Source organism: Salmo salar, chromosome 05 (assembly GCF_965601325.2).
Source record: "Salmo salar chromosome 05, fSalSal1, whole genome shotgun sequence".
NCBI lineage: Eukaryota > Metazoa > Chordata > Actinopteri > Salmoniformes > Salmonidae > Salmo > Salmo salar.
The window spans coordinates 84383066-84404278 of record NC_138295.1 but is presented as its reverse complement, the minus strand read 5'-3'; the positions used below and the strand labels follow the sequence as shown (position 1 = coordinate 84404278).

Genomic DNA, 21213 nt, shown 5'->3' with positions numbered 1-21213 from the left:
CATCTATTGGCTCTCAGGCCTGACAGCAGTATCCATTCATATTGAAATGGCATCATATTAGAATCAATCGTGCAATCAACTCCGTCAAATAAGTTGAAATGTATTAGGAAATATTTAGTTGGAGGATGGCCATGCTACCCTTTTAGAAACAACAACCTGAACCTAAACCCTCGTTAGAGCAAGCTAATACAGAGTAGCAAAAGCAGTGGAGATTCATAAAAAACTACAGCAAGAAATAATGAGAACTACATTTGAAGAGGAGTAATTTATGACTTCCGTTGAATAGCTAACTCTGCCCTCTAGTGCTGCAGAATGAAAGTATGCCCTCAGAACAGCCTCAATTCCCTGGGGCATGGAATCCTACAAGGTGTCGAAAGCGTTCCACAGGGATGCTGGCCCATGTTAACTTAAATGCTTCCCACAGTTGTGTCAAGTTGGCTGGAAGTTCTTTGGGTGGTGGACTATTCTTGATACACAGGGGAAACTGTTGAGTGTGAAAAACCCAGCAGCGTTGGAGTTCTTGACACAAACCGGTGCGCCTGACACATACTACCATACCCCGTTCAAAGGCACTTAAATATTTTGTCTTGCCCATTGACCCTCTGAATGGCACACGTACTCAATCCATGTCTCAAGGCATAAAAATCCTTCTTTAACCTGTCGCCTCGCCTTCATCTACACTGAGTTGGAGTGGATTTAACAAGTGACATGAAAAAAGGATCATGTCTTTCACCTGGTCAGTCTACGTCATGGAAAGAGCAGGTGTTCTTAATGTTTTGTACACTCAGTGTATGTTAAGTATTATGTTTACCAATAGATGGCAGTATTGACTCAATATGTAGTTTGCTTCCCACTTTCCGTAGCCCTTTAATGTCTGCTATAACCTCAAGAGACCTCAGGTAGCTAATGCCAGCTACATTCCTCTAATGTTATTCTAAGTTACAATGAAATACTAAAATGTACTTACATGTCCGGAGTCCTCGATCTAAGAAGCATCCTCAGATAATACAGTTTTCATTCATAGACATTTCAGTTTACAAGATATACAGCAATACTATGCTAAAAATATCTCAGTAAGATTCAAGTCAAATCACAATTTAAAGTCACAACACACTTTACAGAATGAAAGAAATGAAATAAATAATCATGAATAAATAAAAACAGTACATACGTTTATGAAAATGAATAAACGTTAAAGGCTTTGTATTTATGAAGTTTTTATTGGTGGGGAGTTATTACGGGTAATCAGGTACGGGATGTACCATCCTGAGCCTTGTCGTTCATGTCAATTTGGTTAGAGACTGTTTTGAGCTCTTGCTGTTCAGACTTCTATCTCTCTTCCTCCGTAAACATTTGAAGAGAGCAGTGCCAGGCACAGCTAGACTGGGTATCCCTGCCAGGATAAAGATTATCACATAGATCCAGGCTGGATAGGGCTTCTCCTCCAATGTAGGGAAGTTTTCCTGTAACGGAAGATGAATGGTATAAGGCTTTTAGTATGTCCGTGTTGTCACTGTAATGTACAGTACTGTACCATATGGAGATTATGTGACTAGTGGAGCTATACATGTAAATATAGGCATATGGAAAATCTTTGTTTGTGAGTAGTATGTTAAGAGGCCTGAAAACAAATGACAGCAACATTTATGTGTTGCAATTTGAATGTTTTGATTTCAACAGATTTATAGACTTGACAGAGCAAAAACCGTACCGATTCAGGATTCCAGGTTTTATATAGGAGCGTTTCGGTGACTTTAGTGATAAGGTAGAACACAAAGATGACAAACATGATGGCGGGGCTGACAAATCTCCATGTGATCTGCCAGAAGAAGTTGGGCTTGTGGCCGATCATGAACTTTATATCATCGTTGAACCTGGCACAGAGAGAGACACACAAAACAATTGTCATTATACAGTACCAGTCAAAAGTCTGGACACACCTACTCATTCAAGGGTTTTTCTTTATTTTTACTACTTTCTACAATGTAGAATAATAGTGAAGACGTAAAAGCCATAAAATAACACATATGGAATCATGTAGTAACCAAAAACGTGTTAAAAATATATTTTATATTTTACATTCTTCAAAGTAGCCACCCTTTGCCTTGATGACAGCTTTGCACACTCTTGGCATTCTCTCAACCAGCTTCATGAGGAATGTTTTTCCAACAGTCTTGAAGGAGTTCCCACATATGCTGAGCACTTGTTGGCTGCTTTTCCTTCACTCTGCGGTCCAACTCATCCCAAACCATCTCAATTGGGTTGAGGTCGGGTGATTGTGGAGGCCAGGTCATCTGATGCATACTACCTCAATTGGCCCAACCAAGCAGTGCCCCCGCACATTGGCTAACCGGGCTATCTGCATTGTGTTCCGCCACCCACCATCTGCCAAACCCTCTTTTACGCTACTGCTACTCTCTGTTTATCATATATGCATAGTCACATTAACCATATCTACATGTACATAATACCTCAATCAGCCCGACTAACCGGTGCCTGTATATAGCCTCGCTACTGTTATAGCCTCACTACTGTATATAGCCTCACTGCTGTTATTTTTCACTGTCTTTTTACTATAGTTTTTATTTATTTCTTTACTTACTTACCTATTGTTCACCTAATACCTTTCTTGCACTGTTGGTTAGAGCCTGTAAGTAAGCATTTCACTGTAAGGTCTACACCTGTTGTATTCAACGCACGTGACAAATAAACTTTGATTTGATTTGATGTAATGTTTCGAACTCAACCCCCCCATCTCACAGAATGAATGTATTACTCACCTATCAATACCATAGAGGTACACAACCCCGACCATCTCACAGAATGCAATGATCAGCAGAGGAATGGACCCAGCAAAGCTGTCAAAGAGGGACAGCCAGTAGTTCCCTGAGCCTTGGACAAATATCAGTCCAACAATGCAGCAGAGGACACATGTTATCCCTGTAACAGAATAAAGAACATGAGTTAAAGATATTTAACAAAGAGGCTTCAATCTCTCAACATTGGAAAAAATAGGTCTGGATTTCTCTTGTCCAGAAACAGACTGGCCATAGGGCAGTTCGGGCAAATGACAGATAGGCTGGTCCATCTTTAGACCAGCGGGGGGTTTTGGTCCGAAGTAAATTAATGGTGTGTTGCCTGAGCTGATGTCCAGTCCCAGTCTGTCCCAACTCTTGTCTCACCTGTGGTGGCCTCTTTCGGCCAACTTTTGGGGAAAACCCCCAGGTCCTGAAGTGGTACAAGAACTCCTTCGATGTTGCCAAACATGGAGGACAGGCCGAGACAGAAGAGCATGATGAAGAACAAGACTGACCAAACAGGAGATACAGGCATCTTAGTGATGGCCTCTGTGAACACGATAAAGGCCAGACCAGTTCCTTCAACCCCCTGTAGCAAGACACATAGAGAAGGAGAGGAATTAGAGCCTGTTTTAAATAACATTGTGTTACTACACTGTATAGGACTAGAATATTCAGTGTATAGTTCCCTTTGGGATTGCCATTGCCATATAGTCAAGCTAAAATAATATTCTTATATTGTCAGTATTTATACGATGAAATTAAAAGCATGTGGAGCATGTACGTAAGAGACCTTAGCTAGTTTTAAAACTCTGGTTTCCCATTTACAGATTAGGCCTACTGCTGGACTAAAAAGCACTTTCAATGGAGAATCTCATTGAGCATGCTTTTTAGTCCGGGACTACGGTTAATCTGTGTCTGGGAAACCAGCCCTAAAAATCATACCTCGCTGAGGAAAGTGTTCAAGTCACAGGTCTTCAAGTTGAGTCCCTGAATGACTTCTGGATGTGTTCCATTGAGACTCTGGAGAACCTGATCATAGTTGCTTTCAGTGACGTTTCCCTCGGGGAGATCAAATGTATTCACCAGTGCCAGGATATTTCTACAGAATCATTGTGGAAAATTAGTTGACGTCATGGTAACTTTCGTGGTAACATTACATCTAACTATGTCACATCGGCTATTATACTGTCATATCGGATGTAGGGGGCACTGTTAGGTACATTTAGGGTTGCAAAATTTCCCGATTTTACAGAAATCGTGGTTGGAGGATTCCCAGATGTCCTGCTTATCCCATCCTGATTCCATGACTCTTCCAACTGGGATTTCTGAAAAACCTGGGAATTTTGGGAAAGGTGACGAATTTTGGCAACTGTACTCATATCATATCGGATGCAGTGAGTACTGTAGTAGGAACATGTCATCTACAGAGACGGGTAGATTCCTACCCGCCAAGACAGTTGTCAAATCTCTCTGTGGCTCTGAAACCAATGATGGTGTAGATGACTGTTGCAGCGTAGACGGAGGTGAAGCCATTGACGGCAGAGATGATCACTGCATCCTGTTCACAGTTGTTACTGGGGATCAAAAACAACAACGTCCTGCTCAAATCAAATCAAATCAAATGTTATTGGTCACATACACATGGTTAGCAGATGTTAATGCGAATGTAGCAAAATGCTTGTGCTTCTAGTTCTGACCATGCAGTAATATCTAACAAGTAATCTAACAATTTCACAACAACTACCTTATATACTGTACACAAGTGTAAAGGAATGAATAAGAATGTGTACTGTCATGACGTTGCCGTGTTGGTGAGGTTTATGACCCCCATAAATATCTTCCCCCTTTCCTCTCTCTACTCTACAGATGTGACTGTTGGAAAGCCCTTTGTTAACATAGAGAGAGTCTGGTAACGTCAAAAGGGTGGGGAACAGAACCCTATTTCGGTAATCCAACCAGCTGAAAATATGCGTTGGTACTTAAAGAATATGATGTCAGATCACTTGTCGTCTGAGACATTGTTACTGATGATAGGATGACATAAAATGTATCTTGGAAAGTCTAGTCAGATTCACATGGAATTGTTGTGCAATTTAAATGTTTAAATATGAAACTATTTGTGAAAAGATGAAATGTAATTTTAGCTTGTAAATGAGAGAATGGTTTTCATAAAGTAAAAACTCTGCTCACTCAGTGCCCAAGTGAACAGACATTGGTTGTAAACTATGAAACACGCCCTTCTCTCCCACCACTACATAAGCCCCTTTACGAAAATGTAACTTTGTTGTTCCCGAGGACATGAGGACTGCTGTCCATACGTTAAAAGGGCTAATATCAACTACAGAACTAAGCCAACCTCAGCGTGAGCTCTGGTTGAGAATGTTTGAACGACAATAAACTAACGAAATTAGCATCGTGTTCCCGGTGACGTGAGGACTGCTGTCCATACCTTAAAAAGGGTGAATTTCAACGTGGAGGTGACGATCGACACGCCGGAAGGATGAATTTCGATTATACCAGCCAGAATATAGCATAAGTGTATAGTATGGCAACCTGGTATGAACTTTGAACTCTTATTCCCTAAAGAAGAGATACCTCCTAGCCGTTGAGTTAGCAGCTGCAGCTGTAAACGTGGGCTAGGAAAGGACGGACAAAGTATTTGATCTACCACACGACAACGGTACTACAACGTATCCACTTTACCACCAGACATTCTTCAGAGGACAAGAGATCCCTGCTGGGCAACCCAGCCTTCCATCTACGACCAATCTATCGAAGCGCAGCTCAGAGTAAATATTTCTTGCATTTTCCTTTTCCAAGTGGGCGGTTATTTAGAATGCATAAGATTACAATAGCATAGCTTCACGAGGTCTGATAGCGACCCAAACCTTTTGTTCCTCAGTCTTCCCGCGCTTTCATTCAAACCCAACCCCCTTTCTTTGTGTAACCGGCCGTCATATCGGTTCCGTCCACTAGGGACGTTTTCTTGTATGACATAATTAGTAATCAATGTATGATCCATCCTGTGTATATGTAATTCTGTGTGATTATTTAGAAAATAAATAATTAAACCAAATGTTGTATTGCTGATTCAACTTGTTAGCCAGGGTTTGTGAAGATAACCAAGAATTTACGACGTTCAGATGAGACTGAATACGGTGACAATTAATGATTGACTACTTTTGGGGTAAAAGATTACCAGGTCTTTAAGAGTTTATTCAGAAGATAACAGGTCTATTAACATTCTTTCTAGATAATTACATTTACATGATTAGTTTAATCAGGTAATATTAATTACAGAGATATTATTTTATAAAATAGCATGTCATATCACTTAATCTGGCATAGCAAAGACACAACAGTACATATAAATATATGGATGAGCGATGGCTGTGCGGCATAGGCAAGATGCAGTAGATGCTATAGAGTACAGTATATACATATGAGATGAGTAATGTATGGTATGTAAACATTATATAAAGTGACATTGTTTAAAGTGACTAGTGATACATTTATTACATATAATATTTTATTATTAAAGTGGCTAGAGATTTGAGTCAGTATGTTGGCACAACCACTCAATGTTAGTGATGGCTGTTTAACAGTCTGATGGCCTTGAGAAAGAAGCTGTTTTTCAGTCTCTCGGTCCCAGCTTTGATGCACCTGTACTGACCTCGCCTTCTGGATGATAGTGGGGTGAACAGGCAGTGGCTCGTGTGGTTGTTGTCCTTGATGATATTTTTGTCCTTCCTGTGACATCGGGTGGTGTAGGTGTCCTGGAGGGCAGGTAGTTTGCCCCCGATGATGTGTTGTGCAGACTTCACTACCCTCTGGAGAGCCTTACGGTTGTGGGCGGAGCAGTTGCCATACCAGGCGGTGATACAGTCTGACCCGATGCTCTTGATTGTGCATCTCTAAAAGTTTGTGAGTGTTTTCGGTGACAAGCCAAATTTCTTCAGCCTCCTGAAGAAATGCTGTCTGTGTGGGTGGACCATTTCAGTTTGTTTGTGATGTGTACGCCGAGGAACTTAAAACTTTCCACCTTCTCCATTACTGTCCCATCGATGTGGATAGGGGGGTGCTCCCTCTGCTGTTTCCTGAAGTCGACGATCATCTCCTTTGTTTTGTTGACTTTGAGTGTGAGGTTATTTTCCTGACACCACACTCCTAGGGCCCTCACCTCCTCCCTGTAGGCCGTCTTGTCGTTGTTGGTAATCAAGCCTACCACTGTAGTGTCATCTGCAAACTTGATGATTGAGTTGGAGGCGTGCATGCCCACGCAGTCATGGGTGAACAGGGAGTACAGGAGAGGGCTGAGAACGCACCCTTGTGGGGCCTTAGTGTTGAAGATCAGCGGGATGGAGATGTTGTTTCCTACCCTCACCACCTGGGGGCGTCCCATCAGAAAGTCCAGGACCCAGTTGCACAGGGCGGGATCGAGACCCAGGTGCTGAGACTGAGCCTGTCCTAATATGGACACCATAACGCTCTATTTTAGCACAGTTGTCGTGCTTTATAACGCAATTCAAAAGTGTCCCAATACAACATAGTAAACCACTTTTTTCTAAAATATATAACACATTGATTAAACAATAGTAGTTTAGATGGATGATTGTGACTTACTCCACAGAGTTGTAGCTGGAAAAAGAGATGAGTCCGCCAAATGCTATGGAGAAGGAATAGAACACCTGGGCACCTGCATCCAGCCAGGTAGTTGGGTTGGTCAGCTCTGTCAACTGGGACAACACAACGTTTTGTTACATGAATCACATTTACCTGATTTATATATGACCTATTTATCTGATATCATTTCAGGGATGGGTTTGTATTTCTTTTAGTGTGAGTTTTTTTGTGAAGTGTAACGGTGTCCCAAATGGCATCCTATTCCCTGTATAGTGCACTACTTTTAACCAGGGCCCATATGGCTGTAGTCAAAAGTAGTACACTATATAGGGAATAGGTTGCCATTTGGACCACAACACTTGACTTACGTCTGGGGTGAAGAGAAACACGACTCCACTCAAAGAGCCTTTCAAAGTCAGACCTCTGATCAGGAAAATGCTCAACACGACGTAGGGTAGCGTTGAGGTGATATACACAGCCTATGATGAGAGGGTAGACAGTGATTTCACTATATCTTTATTTGTATTCGCAATCACTGAGACATGATACATAAAACTTCCTTTATACTATTTTATTTGTCCATTTGTCCATTTTCATCCATTGTTATTGGTCATAATTGGATATAGATGTGAACGTTAACATGTAGTCCTGGTCTCAGATAGATTGAGCTGCTCTACCTTCCCAGTGGTCTCGATGCCTCGGATGATGCAGATATAGAGCACGGCCCAGGCACTGACCAGACACAGCACCATCCACCACTGTAGACCCCCGTTCTCACCGATGTCTGGGGTGGTGTTCAGGGTCTCTCTGTACCAGAAGTAATCCACCGGGGAGCTCTGCTCACACTCTGACACCAGGCCTGGGACATTTAGGTAAAGAATTTACAAATAATACATTATTATAATTAGACATACACGACTGGATGATTCATACATAGGTTGCATCCCAAACAGCACACTATTCCCTAGTGCAATACTTTCGACCCGGGCCAATAGAGCTCTGGTCAAAAGTATTACACTATAGGGAATAGGGTGGCATTTAGGATGCAGACAATGTTCAGCCATAGTACATGTAGAGTATCTTCAGATTCCATAATAAATGTACTTCTTCCTTGTAATGTAGCTGTCATCCTGAGTGTGAAGCATGTTTATCAGGGTTGAGGTCAATTCCATTTCAATTCAATTAATTAAATCAGAAAGTAAACTAACATTTTTCTCAGTTCTCCTCTATGAAATATCTGTTGGCTTTCTGAATTTGCTGAATTTTAAATGGAATTGACCCCTGACCCCCATAATGTCTCAAATACTATACAGTACATCTGCTACTCTCGGTTGTCATCTATGCATAGTCACTTTAATAAGTCTACCTACATGTACATACTACCTCAACTAACCGGTGCCCCCACACATTGAGTCTGGAGTGGCACCCCCCTGTATATAGTCTTGCTATTGTTATTTTACTGCTGCTCTTTAATTACTTGTCACTTTTATCTCTTATTCTTATACGTATTTTTTTTTAACTGCATTGTTGGTTAGGGGCTTGTAAGTAAGCATTTCACTGTAAGGTCTACACCGGTTGTATTCGGCACATGTGTCTAAATACAATTTGATTTGATTTGATTTCTCATTTTCACCAGTCTTGCATGGAGACTGTGTCTGTACTGAACTCTTACCTGTTAGATTGTAATTGAGGGGACACTGGCTCCAAGGCAGCGTCTCTTGGAAGGAGTTAAACAAGTACCACATCACCCAGGCCATGATGGTGTTGTAGTACAGGCTGATCATCAAAGAAACAAACATGGACGCTATGCCTGGCAAGAACACAGAGCAGTGAGTCCATGATGACTTAAGGTTTATTGAAGCATCACGTGTAGCTCTGGTCCCGGGGCGTTTCTCTGCTGCTTACATGCAGCAAACTGCACGTTATGTATTTGCCCTGGACCAGAGATAGGGAAAGTGTTGCTTACCAACTCCAGCTAAGTAAGGATGAATTGTTGACCACACGCCTAAACTGCCTTTCCTTAGACGTTGACCAATAGCAAACTCCAGATGGAGCAGGGGAACACCTTCTAGAACCAGTAGGATCAGGAAAGGAATCATGAATGCACCTGAGAACAAAGGGGCCACAATCAAAGCTCTTAAATCATTGGTACATATCCATGACTCTTAATGACATCTCATGACGTACAGACACCTGCAGATGTAATGGAGTGTATATTACAAGTCTTCTGTATCATATATAGGGGTGGCAGGTAGCCAAGTGGTTCGAGCGTTGGGCCATTAACCGAAAGGCTGCTGGATCGAATCCCCGAGCTGATAAGGTAAGAATCTGTCGTTCTGCCCCTGAACAAGGCAGTTAACCCACTGTTCCCCGATAGGCTGTCATTCTAAATAATAATTTGTTCTTAACTGACTTGCCTAGTTAAATAAAGGTTCAAATTTAAATATGAAACACCTGTACTGGGGTATGGATAAAAACACAGGGCTCATAGATACACATACCTGTCTATGTAAACATACTGCCAAAAAAAGGATAGAAACAGATGGAGAGAAACAATAAAACCACTTGAGAATCACATAACACTGATGTCCTTTTAAGGAGACAAGTCAATACACCTGTTGCAGGCAGGGATGGCTGAAGTAAAGGATTTACTGTGGCACGGGATAGTGATGGTGTTGGTGGTTCAATGTGCAAGTGATTCTCCCTCAGTTCACAACAAACACTTCTCAAGGCTTTCCTGTCCATTATCAATCTTCAGTAGATAACAGTCTTTATCTGCCTTAACAGTCCTTATGTGTCATTCAGGTGCTTGTAGTCAAACGGTTTCCATAGAACGTGATGGGATGTAACCGTAAGTCCATTTAGGCACTCTCTCTGTATTTAGATAAGATAAGAGCAGAAGTGTTTCATTCTATTTATCACACTGGGTGGATTTGACTGGGCTACAGCACCCTATCTACCCTGGGTCGGCACAAGAGAACACATGCTGTAGTTACAGCCCTCATTATCCCAGTGTATAACCATTAGAAATAGTCTTCTCAATGTTTGCCAACAATACAGTAGATGGCTATACAGTGTCTTCAGAAAGTATTCACACCCCTTGACTTTTTCCACATTTTGTTGTGTTACAGTCTGAATTTAAAATGGATTCAATTGAGACGTTGTGTCCCTGGCCTACACACAATACCTCATCATGTCAAAGTGGAATTATGTTTTGTGAAATTCTTACAAATGAATAAAAAATGAAAAGCTGAAAATGTAAGTATTCAACCCCTTTGTTATGGCAAGCCTAAATAAGTTCAGGAGTGAAAATGTGCCTAACAAGTCACAATAAGTTGCATGGACTCTACAATAAAGTGTTTTACATGATTTTTTTAATGACTACCTCATCTCTGTACCCCACACATACATTTATCTATAAGGTTCCTCAGTCAAGTAGTGAATTTCAAAAACAGATTCAACTACATAGACCAGCGACTTTTTCCAATATCTTGCAAAGAAGGGCAACTATTGGTAGAAGGATACAAAAAAAGCAGACATTGAATATTCCTTTGAGCATGGTGAAGTTATTAATTACACTTTGGATGGTGTATCAGTACACCCAGTCACTACAAAGATGTAGGTGTCCTTCCTAAATCAGTTGCCGGAGAGGAAGGAAACCGCTCAGGGATTTTACCATGAGGCCAATGGACTTTAACCCTCCTGCTGGGTTCCGGTCGAATTTGACCGATTTACAAGGTTTCTCTCTGAAAATGTAGTTAATTTAATCTGATTGTCATAAGGTTCCATGACTTTGTCCACACAGGGCATCTGAACACACAAAATACATTTGGATGATTTTCATAACATTTTGGGTGTTTTATTTAACTTTTGTACACCTGTGGTGTTCCCGGTCAAAAATGACCGGTCATTAGAAATGAATGGGTGAGACTACAATTAGTGTATAAAATTGAGTTCAAGCACATGCCCATTCATCAGATGGACACACTTCCTCTCCCAGACCCCCACATGCACGTGTGTTTGAACACACACACACACCTCACTCCCCTTCTTGGCTTCCATGGCAACCCCCACAGGAACCTTTCCCCAATATAATCTTTCCCCCACGGGAACCACACCTGTTGGTATTCTCACAAACAATCGCAACATTGTTTCAATAATATTTATAACTTTTCTCGCAGCTCTGGTATATAAAGCTTTTTTTGAGGCCTTGCTCACAATTCATTCTGTGGCAGCACAATGACCAAACAATATACTGTATGTGAGGCTCTTGATCTTATCTTTGATCATGACACTGGTGAGGAGGAGAGAGTCCTTGTTAAACTTTGACACAAAGTAGTCTGTGATAAATAGCACAATATGTTTCATCTGAGTATTTGTTATAGTCAAAATAATCCATACATTATGCTTTTTCTACTCAAAAACTAGTTGTATGAGCTCAGGTCAATGAGGCCAACAGGCCATAAATAGCAAATAGAAGTTCAAAACTTGTAATGTTCACAAGAACTTAAGTTGATAAAAAGATCTAACACAACATTAGGTGATAATATATGTATTATTATGGATTTATAATCAGCTATAATGGGGCGGTCATTTTGGACCGGGAACACAGAATGAATTAACATGAAACGAACTCAGCAGTAGGGTTATTAAAACAGTTACAGAGTTTAATGGCTGTGATATAAGAAAATTGAGGATGGATCAACAACATTGTAGTCATTCCACAATACTAAACTAATTTACAGAGTTAAAAGGAAGCCTGTATAGAACAAAAAATATTCCGAAACATGCATCCTTTATGAAATAAAGCACTAAAGTAATAATGCAAAAAAATTGAATGAACTTTATGTCCTGAATACAAAGTGTTATGTTTGGGGCAAATCCAACACAACACATCCCTGAATACCACTCTTCATATTTTCAAGCATGGTGGTGGCTGCATCATGGTATGGGTATGCTTGTCATCGACTGGGGAGATTTATAGGATAAAACGAAACCTAATAGAACTAAGCACAGGCCAAATCCTAGAGGAAAACCTGGTTCAGTTTGCTTTCCAACAGACACAACAGACGTTCACCTTTCAGCAGGACAATAACCTTAAAGACAAGGCCAAATATACACTGGAGTTGTTTACCAAGACGACGTTCAATGTTCCTGAGTGGGCTAGTTACAGATTTTACTTAAATCAGCTTGAAGATCTATGGCAAGACTTGAAAATGGCTGTCTAGAAATGATCAACAACCAACTTGAGTTAGAAGAATGTTAAAAATAATAATATGCAAATATTGTACAATCCAGGTGTGCAAAGCTTTAAAAGACTTACCCAGAAAGACTCACAGCTGTAATTGCTGCCAAAGGTGATTCTAACATGTTTTGACTCAGGGGTGTGAATACTTTTGTAAAATGTATATTTCAACACATTTGCAAACATTTCTAAAAACATGTTTTCACTTTGTCATTATGGGGTATTGTGTGTAGATTGTGAATAGTGAATTCAAATAAATATAATTGAATTCAGGCTGTAACACAACAAAATGTGGAATAAATCAAGGGGTATGAATACTTTCTGAAGGCACTGTAGCATCATGTGTTTGGCGACATGGGCAAAGTGCAAATTAATAACTAAATTAAGAAATTAATACTAACTGACAATCAGTTAGGTATTTTTCCTGGGATCTATCTATAGACTCCAGGCATATCCTCTCCATCAGTCATTGACAAGTCAATATGACTGGAGGTGTGATGTAAATCAAGCTTTAACACCTATACAAGGCTTGTCAGCATAAGTAGTAGTAATAAGTTACTACATTAGCTAATGAAATGCAGTGTTTGTGGTGCTGGAGCCTCCACAGAGACAGATCACCACGGAGCCTCCACAGAGACAGATCACCATGGAGCCTCCATAGAGACAGATCACCATGGAGCCTACATAGAGACAGATCACCATGGAGCCTACATAGAGACAGATCACCATGGAGCCTCCATAGAGACAGATCACCACGGAGCCTCCATAGAGGCAGATCACCATGGAGCCTCCATAGAGACAGATCACCATGGAGCCTACATAGAGACAGATCACCATGGAGCCTACATAGAGACAGATCACCATGGAGCCTACATAGAGACAGATCACCATGGAGCCTCCATAGAGACAGATCACCATGGAGCCTCCATAGAGACAGATCACCATGGAGCCTCCATAGAGACAGATCACCATGGAGCCTACATAGAGACAGATCACCATGGAGCCGACATAGAGACAGATCACCATGGAGCCTACATAGAGACAGATCACCATGGAGCCTCCATAGAGACAGATCACCATGGAGCCTCCATAGAGACAGATCACCACAGAGCCTCCATAGAGACAGATCACCACGGAGCCTCCATATAGACAGATCACCATGGAGCCTCCATAGAGACAGATCACCATGGAGCCGACATAGAGACAGATCACCACAGAGCCTCCACAGAGACAGATCACCACGGAGCCTCCATATAGACAGATCACCATGGAGCCTCCATAGAGACAGATCACCATGGAGCCTCCATATAGACAGATCACCATGGAGCCTCCATAGAGACAGATCACCATGGAGCCGACATAGAAACAGATCACCACAGAGCCTCCACAGAGACAGATCACCATGGAGCCTCCATAGAGACAGATCACCATGGAGCCTCCATAGAGACAGATCACCACAGAGCCTCCATAGAGACAGATCACCACGGAGCCTCCATATAGACAGATCACCATGGAGCCTCCATAGAGACAGATCACCATGGAGCCGACATAGAGACAGATCACCACAGAGCCTCCACAGAGACAGATCACCACGGAGCCTCCATATAGACAGATCACCATGGAGCCTCCATAGAGACAGATCACCATGGAGCCTCCATATAGACAGATCACCATGGAGCCTCCATAGAGACAGATCACCATGGAGCCGACATAGAAACAGATCACCACAGAGCCTCCACAGAGACAGATCACCATGGAGCCTCCATAGAGACAGATCACCATGGAGCCTCCATAGAGACAGATCACCACAGAGCCTCCATAGAGACAGATCACCACGGAGCCGACATAGAGACAGATCACCATGGAGCTGACATAGAGACAGATCACCACAGAGCCTCCATATAGACAGATCACCACAGAGCCTCCACAGAGACAGATCACCATGGAGCCTCTATAGAGACAGATCACCACAGAGCCTCCACAGAGACAGATTACCATGGAGCCTCCATAGAGACAGATCACCATGGAGCCTCCATAGAGACAGATCACCACAGAGCCTCCATAGAGACAGATCACCACAGAGCCTCCACAGAGACAGATCACCATGGAGCCTCCATAGAGACAGATCACCACGGAGCCTCCATAGAGACAGATCACCACAGAGCCTCCACAGAGACAGATCACCATGGAGCCTCTATAGAGACAGATCACCACGGAGCCTCCATAGAGGCAGATCACCATGGAGCCTCCATATAGACAGATCACCACAGAGCCTCCGTAGAGACAGATCACCACGGAGCCTCCATATAGACAGATCACCACAGAGCCTCCATAGAGACAGATCACCATGGAGCCGACATAGAGACAGATCACCACGGAGCCTCCATATAGACAGATCACCATGGAGCCTCCATAGAGACAGATCACCATGGAGCCTCCATAGAGACAGATCACCATGGAGCCGACATAGAGACAGATCACCATGGAGCCTCCATAGAGGCAGATCACCATGGAGCCTCCATAGAGACAGATCACCACGGAGCCTCCATAGAGACAGATCACCATGGAGCCTCCACAGAGACAGATCACCATGGAGCCGACATAGAGACAGATCACCACAGAGCCTCCACAGAGACAGATCACCATGGAGCCTCCATAGAGACAGATCACCATGGAGCCTCCATAGAGACAGATCACCACAGAGCCTCCATAGAGACAGATCACCACAGAGCCTCCACAGAGACAGATCACCATGGAGCCTCCATAGAGACAGATAACCACGGAGCCTCCATAGAGACAGATCACCACAGAGCCTCCACAGAGACAGATCACCATGGAGCCTCTATAGAGACAGATCACCACGGAGCCTCCATAGAGGCAGATCACCACGGAGCCTCCATAGAGACAGATCACCACGGAGCCTCCATAGAGACAGATCACCATGGAGCCTCTATAGAGACAGATCACCATGGAGCCTCCATAGAGACAGATCACCATGGAGCCGACATAGAGACAGATCACCACGGAGCCTACATAGAGACAGATTACCATGGAGCCTCCATAGAGACAGATCACCATGGAGCCTCCATAGAGACAGATCACCACGGAGCCGACATAGAGACAGATCACCATGGAGCCGACATAGAGACAGATCACCATGGAGCCTCCATATAGACAGATTACCACAGAGCCTCCACAGAGACAGATCACCATGGAGCCGACATAGAGACAGATCACCACAGAGCCTCCACAGAGACAGATCACCACAGAGCCTCCATAGAGACAGATCACCACGGAGCCTCCATAGAGACAGATCACCATGGAGCCGACATAGAGACAGATCACCATGGAGCCGACATAGAGACAGATCACCATGGAGCCTACATAGAGACAGATCACCATGGAGCCTACATAGAGACAGATCACCATGGAGCCTCCGTAGAGACAGATCACCATGGAGCCTCCATAGAGGCAGATCACCATGGAGCCTCCATAGAGACAGATCACCACGGAGCCTCCATAGAGACAGATCACCACGGAGCCTCCATAGAGACAGATCACCATGGAGCCTCCATAGAGACAGATCACCACGGAGCCTCCATAGAGACAGATCACCACGGAGCCTCCATAGAGACAGATCACCATGGAGCCTCCATAGAGACAGATCACCATGGAGCCTCCATAGAGACAGATCACCACGGAGCCTACATAGAGACAGATTACCATGGAGCCTCCATAGAGACAGATCACCATGGAGCCTCCATAGAGACAGATCACCATGGAGGCTCCATATAGACAGATCACCATGGAGCCTCCATATAGACAGATCACCATGGAGCCTCCATAGAGACAGATCACCATGGAGCCGACATAGAGACAGATCACCATGGAGCCTCCATATAGACAGATTACCACAGAGCCTCCACAGAGACAGATCACCATGGAGCCGACATAGAGACAGATCACCACAGAGCCTCCACAGAGACAGATCACCACAGAGCCTCCATAGAGACAGATCACCATGGAGCCTCCATAGAGACAGATCACCACAGAGCCTCCACAGAGACAGATCACCATGGAGCCTCCATAGAGACAGATCACCACGGAGCCTCCATAGAGACAGATCACCACAGAGCCTCCACAGAGACAGATCACCATGGAGCCTCCATAGAGACAGATCACCACGGAGCCCCAATAGAGACAGATCACCACAGAGCCTCCACAGAGACAGATCACCATGGAGCCTCTATATAGACAGTTCACCACGGAGCCTCCATCGAGGCAGATCACCATGGAGCCTCCATATAGACAGATCACCACAGAGCCTCCGTAGAGACAGATCACCACGGAGCCTCCATATAGACAGATCACCACAGAGCCTCCATAGAGACAGATCACCATGGAGCCGACATAGAGACAGATCACCACGGAGCCTCCATATAGACAGATCACCATGGAGCCTCCATAGAGACAGATCACCACGGAGCCTCCATAGAGACAGATCACCACGGAGCCTCCAGAGAGACAGATCACCATGGAGCCTCCATAGAGACAGATCACCATGGAGCCTCCATAGAGACAGATCACCATGGAGCCTCCATAGAGCCAGATCACCACGGAGCCTCCATAGAGACAGATCACCATGGAGCCTCCATAGAGCCAGATCACCACGGAGCCTCCATATAGACAGATCACCATGGAGCCTCCATAGAGACAGATCACCATGGTTAGACTACCGTAAATTCCGGACAATAAGGCTTTGAACAACGCGGCTTAAACAATGACGCGGCTAATATATGGATTTTTCCCACTTTCAATTTTTTTTTTCAAAAAAAAAAACATTTTGTGACGTGCTCAGTTTTTTGGCGGCATGAAGCTTTCATTAGACCAATGAAATAGCCGAACGGGTTAAGGTCAAACAACTTTTTTGTTTACTGTTTAGATTAAATCGAGCGCTCTCGAACTTCCCATCGTTCTGATTACGGTAGTCATTTTGTCACCCTCATCATGGCAAAGACACGGAGAAATGCATATGATGCAGCTTTGAAGTTGAAGGCGATTTATCTGGCTGTTGGAAAAGGAAATAGAGCTGCTGCACGGGAGCTTGGTCTTAATGAGTCGATGATAAGACGTTGGAAACAGCAGCGTGAGGAATTGTCTCAGTGCAAAAAGACAACTAAAGCTTACTGCTAATTTTTTATTTTTTGTTACAAGCCATGTTTCGTTAAAGCCTATTTATTTTTGTTACAAGCCGTGTTTCGTTAAAGCCTGTGTAAAGTTCATTTGTTTCAATGTACCGGTAGGCACCTGCGGCTTATAGACATGTGCGGCTTATTTATGTTCAAAATAATATATTTTTTTTAATTCAGTGGGTGCGGCTTATATTCAGGTGCGCTTAATAGTCCGGAGATTACGGTACACATAAACTAGTGACATAAACAGCAGACATGTTTTTCACTGTTCTCATTAGTTCTGTGTTTTTATTGTATTGTAAGTACACTTAATGTACCTGAGAACAGTGGAACAATGTGTGCAATGTGTAATTAGAATATGTGTTAAACTGCACCTACAATAATAAGAACACTGTAAAGTAAAGCAAAATCTGTATTTTCCCACGGTCACCAAATACAGATTGTTCATCACGCAAATCAGATAAGTACATGAGCTTTCCCTGTACAAGTGATCCCATCCAACCCCATCCAACCACACCACACCACAGCACAACCCATTCAACCCATCCAACCACACCACAGCCCATCCAACCCCATCCAACCACACCACACCACAGCACAACCCATTCAACCCATCCAACCACACCACAGCCCATCCAACCCCATCCAACCACACCACACCACAGCACAACCCATTCAACCCATCCAACCACACCACAGCCCATCCAACCACACCACACCACACCACAGCACAACCCATTCAACCCATCCAACCACACCACAGCCCATCCAACCCCATCCAACCACACCACACCACAGCACAACCCATTCAACCCATCCAACCACACCACAGCCCATCCAACCACACCACACCACAGCACAACCCATTCAACCCATCCAACCACACCACACCACAGCACAACCCATTCAACCCATCCAACCACACCACAGCCCATCCAACCACACCACACCACAGCACATCCCATTCAACCCATCCAACCACACCACACCACAGCACAACCCATTCAACCCATCCAACCACACCACAGCCCATCCAACCACACCACACCACAGCACATCCCATTCAACCCATCCAACCACACCACAGCACAACCCATTCAACCCATCCAACCATACCACAGCCCATCCAACCACACCACACCACAGCACAACCCATCCAACCCTTCCAACCCCATCCAATCCCATCCAACCACACCACACCATAGCCCATCCAACCCCATCCAACCACACCACACCACACCACAACCCATTCAACCCATCCAACCCTTCCAACCCCATCCAACCAAACCCCACCCCATCCAATCCAACCTCATCCAACCACACCACAGCTCATCCAACCCCATCCAACCACACCACAGCACACAATCCAGGTGTGCAAAGCTTTAAAAGACTTACCCAGAAAGATTCACAGCTGTAATTGCTGCCAAAGGTGATTCTAACATGTTTTGACTCAGGGGTGTGAATACTTTTGTAAATTGTATATTTCAACACATTTGCAAACATTTCTAAAAACATGTTTCCACACCCCATCCAACCCATCCAACCCCATCCAACCACACCACACCCCATCCAACCCATCCGACCCATCCAACCACACCACACCAAACCCCATTCAACCCCATCCAACCACACCACACCAAACCCCATTCAACCCCATCCAACCACACCACAACCCAAATAACCACACATGTACAGCACACCACATCTAACCCCATCCAACCACACCACAAACCATCCAACCCCATCCAATTCCATCCAACCACACCACAGCCCATCCAACCACACCACACCACAGCCAACCCCATTCAACCACACCCCATCCAAACCCACCACAGCACTACAACACCTACCTCCCCCATGACTCTGGCAAAGGTAAGGGAATCTCCATACGTTCCCCAGCCCCACACAGAACCCCACGCAGGTGAGCATGTATTGGGTCTTGTTGTCCCATTTGGGCCTGTCTCCACTCCCAGCCTCTTCCGTCTCCAGCTGGTCCAGCTCCTCATGGGACAGGATCCTGTCTTCCAGGCCTGGGTTGGGCAGCTGTAGTCTCATGGTTCCTCCAGTGTAGATGGCCAGGTTCAGCAGTGTGACAGGGGAGAGCTGATTTATAGGTTACTGGTAGCTGGTACACTAGCTGAGGTGTGGAAAAACTGGTTGCCAACTTTGCAAAACAGCCTTTCAACTGAACTTGTTTTAGTAGATGATTGCTTTACCAAGCTGAAGAGTGACACGTGAAGTTATCTTGTCAAGTGTGACTCAACCAAAACAACACGTTCAACAATAATTGATATATTATCTGAGAGGGAGGTGTCAGGGATGCACAGAGCCATCCTGTATCTCTTTGCATATCCTACTGTGCACTCTTTCTGATAATGATGTTTATGAGACCCGAGGTTCAGATACTGATGTTTAACCTCTAGGCTATAGGGTTCAACATTCAATGTCAGAGGTGATCAACTTCAGCTGTAAAAAATAAGCTCAGCAAAATGTATGGCCAGGTAGATGGTTTATGATTATAGATCAGTAATCATGTTTAGGCCCAGAGTGTTTCTTTGATCATGTCTGATGGTCAGGTAAAAACCCTGGCCTTAATCATGTTCCTTGCATCTCTCATCTATAGAAAATCAGTGTTTTGATTGCTCAGCAGAATGGGAAAGGGGGATACCTAGTCAGTTGTAGAACTGAATGCATTCAACTGAAATGTGTCTTCCGCATTTAACCCAGCCCCTCTAAATCAGAGAGGTGTGGGTGGCTGCCTTAATCGACTTCCACGTCATCGATGCCCAGGGAACAGTGGGTTAACTGACTTGACATCCGCGTCATCGATGCCCAGGGAACAGTGGGTTAACTGACTTGACATCCACGTCATCGATGCCCAGGGGACAGTGGGTTAACTGACTTGACATCCACGTCATCGATGCCCAGGGAACAGTGGGTTAACTGACTTGACATCCACATCATCGATGCCCAGGGGACAGTGGGTTAACTGACTTGACATCCGCGTCATCGATGCCCAGGGAACAGTGGGTTAACTGACTTGACATCCGCGTCATCGATGCCCAGGGAACAGTGGGTTAACTGACTTGACATCCACGTCATCGATGCCCAGGGGACAGTGGGTTAACTGACTTGACATCCGCGTCATCGATGCCCAGGGAACAGTGGGTTAACTGACTTGACATCCGCGTCATCGATGCCCAGGAAACAGTGGGTTCACTGACTTGACATCCGCGTCATCGATGCCCAGGGAACAGTGGGTTAACTGACTTGACATCCACGTCATCGATGCCCAGGGAACAGTGGGTTAAGTAACTGGACATCCACGTCATCGATGCCCAGGGGACAGTGG

The 21213-nt window shown here is 44.2% G+C and overlaps 1 protein-coding gene across 1 annotated transcript; it reads right to left on the bottom strand.

Moving 5' to 3' along the window:
- Positions 1 to 1200: 1200 nt before the first annotated feature.
- LOC106597269 (sodium-dependent neutral amino acid transporter B(0)AT1) lies at positions 1201 to 20027 on the bottom strand. The gene is made up of 12 exons (XM_045719150.2): positions 19712 to 20027; positions 9391 to 9531; positions 9097 to 9234; positions 8102 to 8283; positions 7793 to 7903; positions 7425 to 7537; positions 4247 to 4375; positions 3744 to 3900; positions 3183 to 3387; positions 2781 to 2940; positions 1712 to 1874; positions 1201 to 1463 (listed from the first exon to the last, which is right to left on the bottom strand). Exons 1-12 carry the CDS (start codon positions 19914 to 19916, stop codon positions 1281 to 1283), a joined length of 1887 nt encoding a protein of 628 aa, XP_045575106.2. The 5' UTR covers positions 19917 to 20027; the 3' UTR covers positions 1201 to 1280.
- Positions 20028 to 21213: the final 1186 nt, after the last annotated feature.

Coding starts and splice junctions, on each gene's coding strand:
- LOC106597269 (XM_045719150.2), bottom strand. CDS start 19,916: ATGAGACTACAGCTGCCCAACCCAGGCCTGGAAGACAGGATCCTGTCC. Junction 4,376..7,424: donor TCCAGCTACAACTCTGTGGA/GTAAGTCACAAT, acceptor TTTGATCCCCAG/TAACAACTGTGAACAGGATG. Junction 1,464..1,711: donor AAACCTGGAATCCTGAATCG/GTACGGTTTTTG, acceptor CTTCCGTTACAG/GAAAACTTCCCTACATTGGA.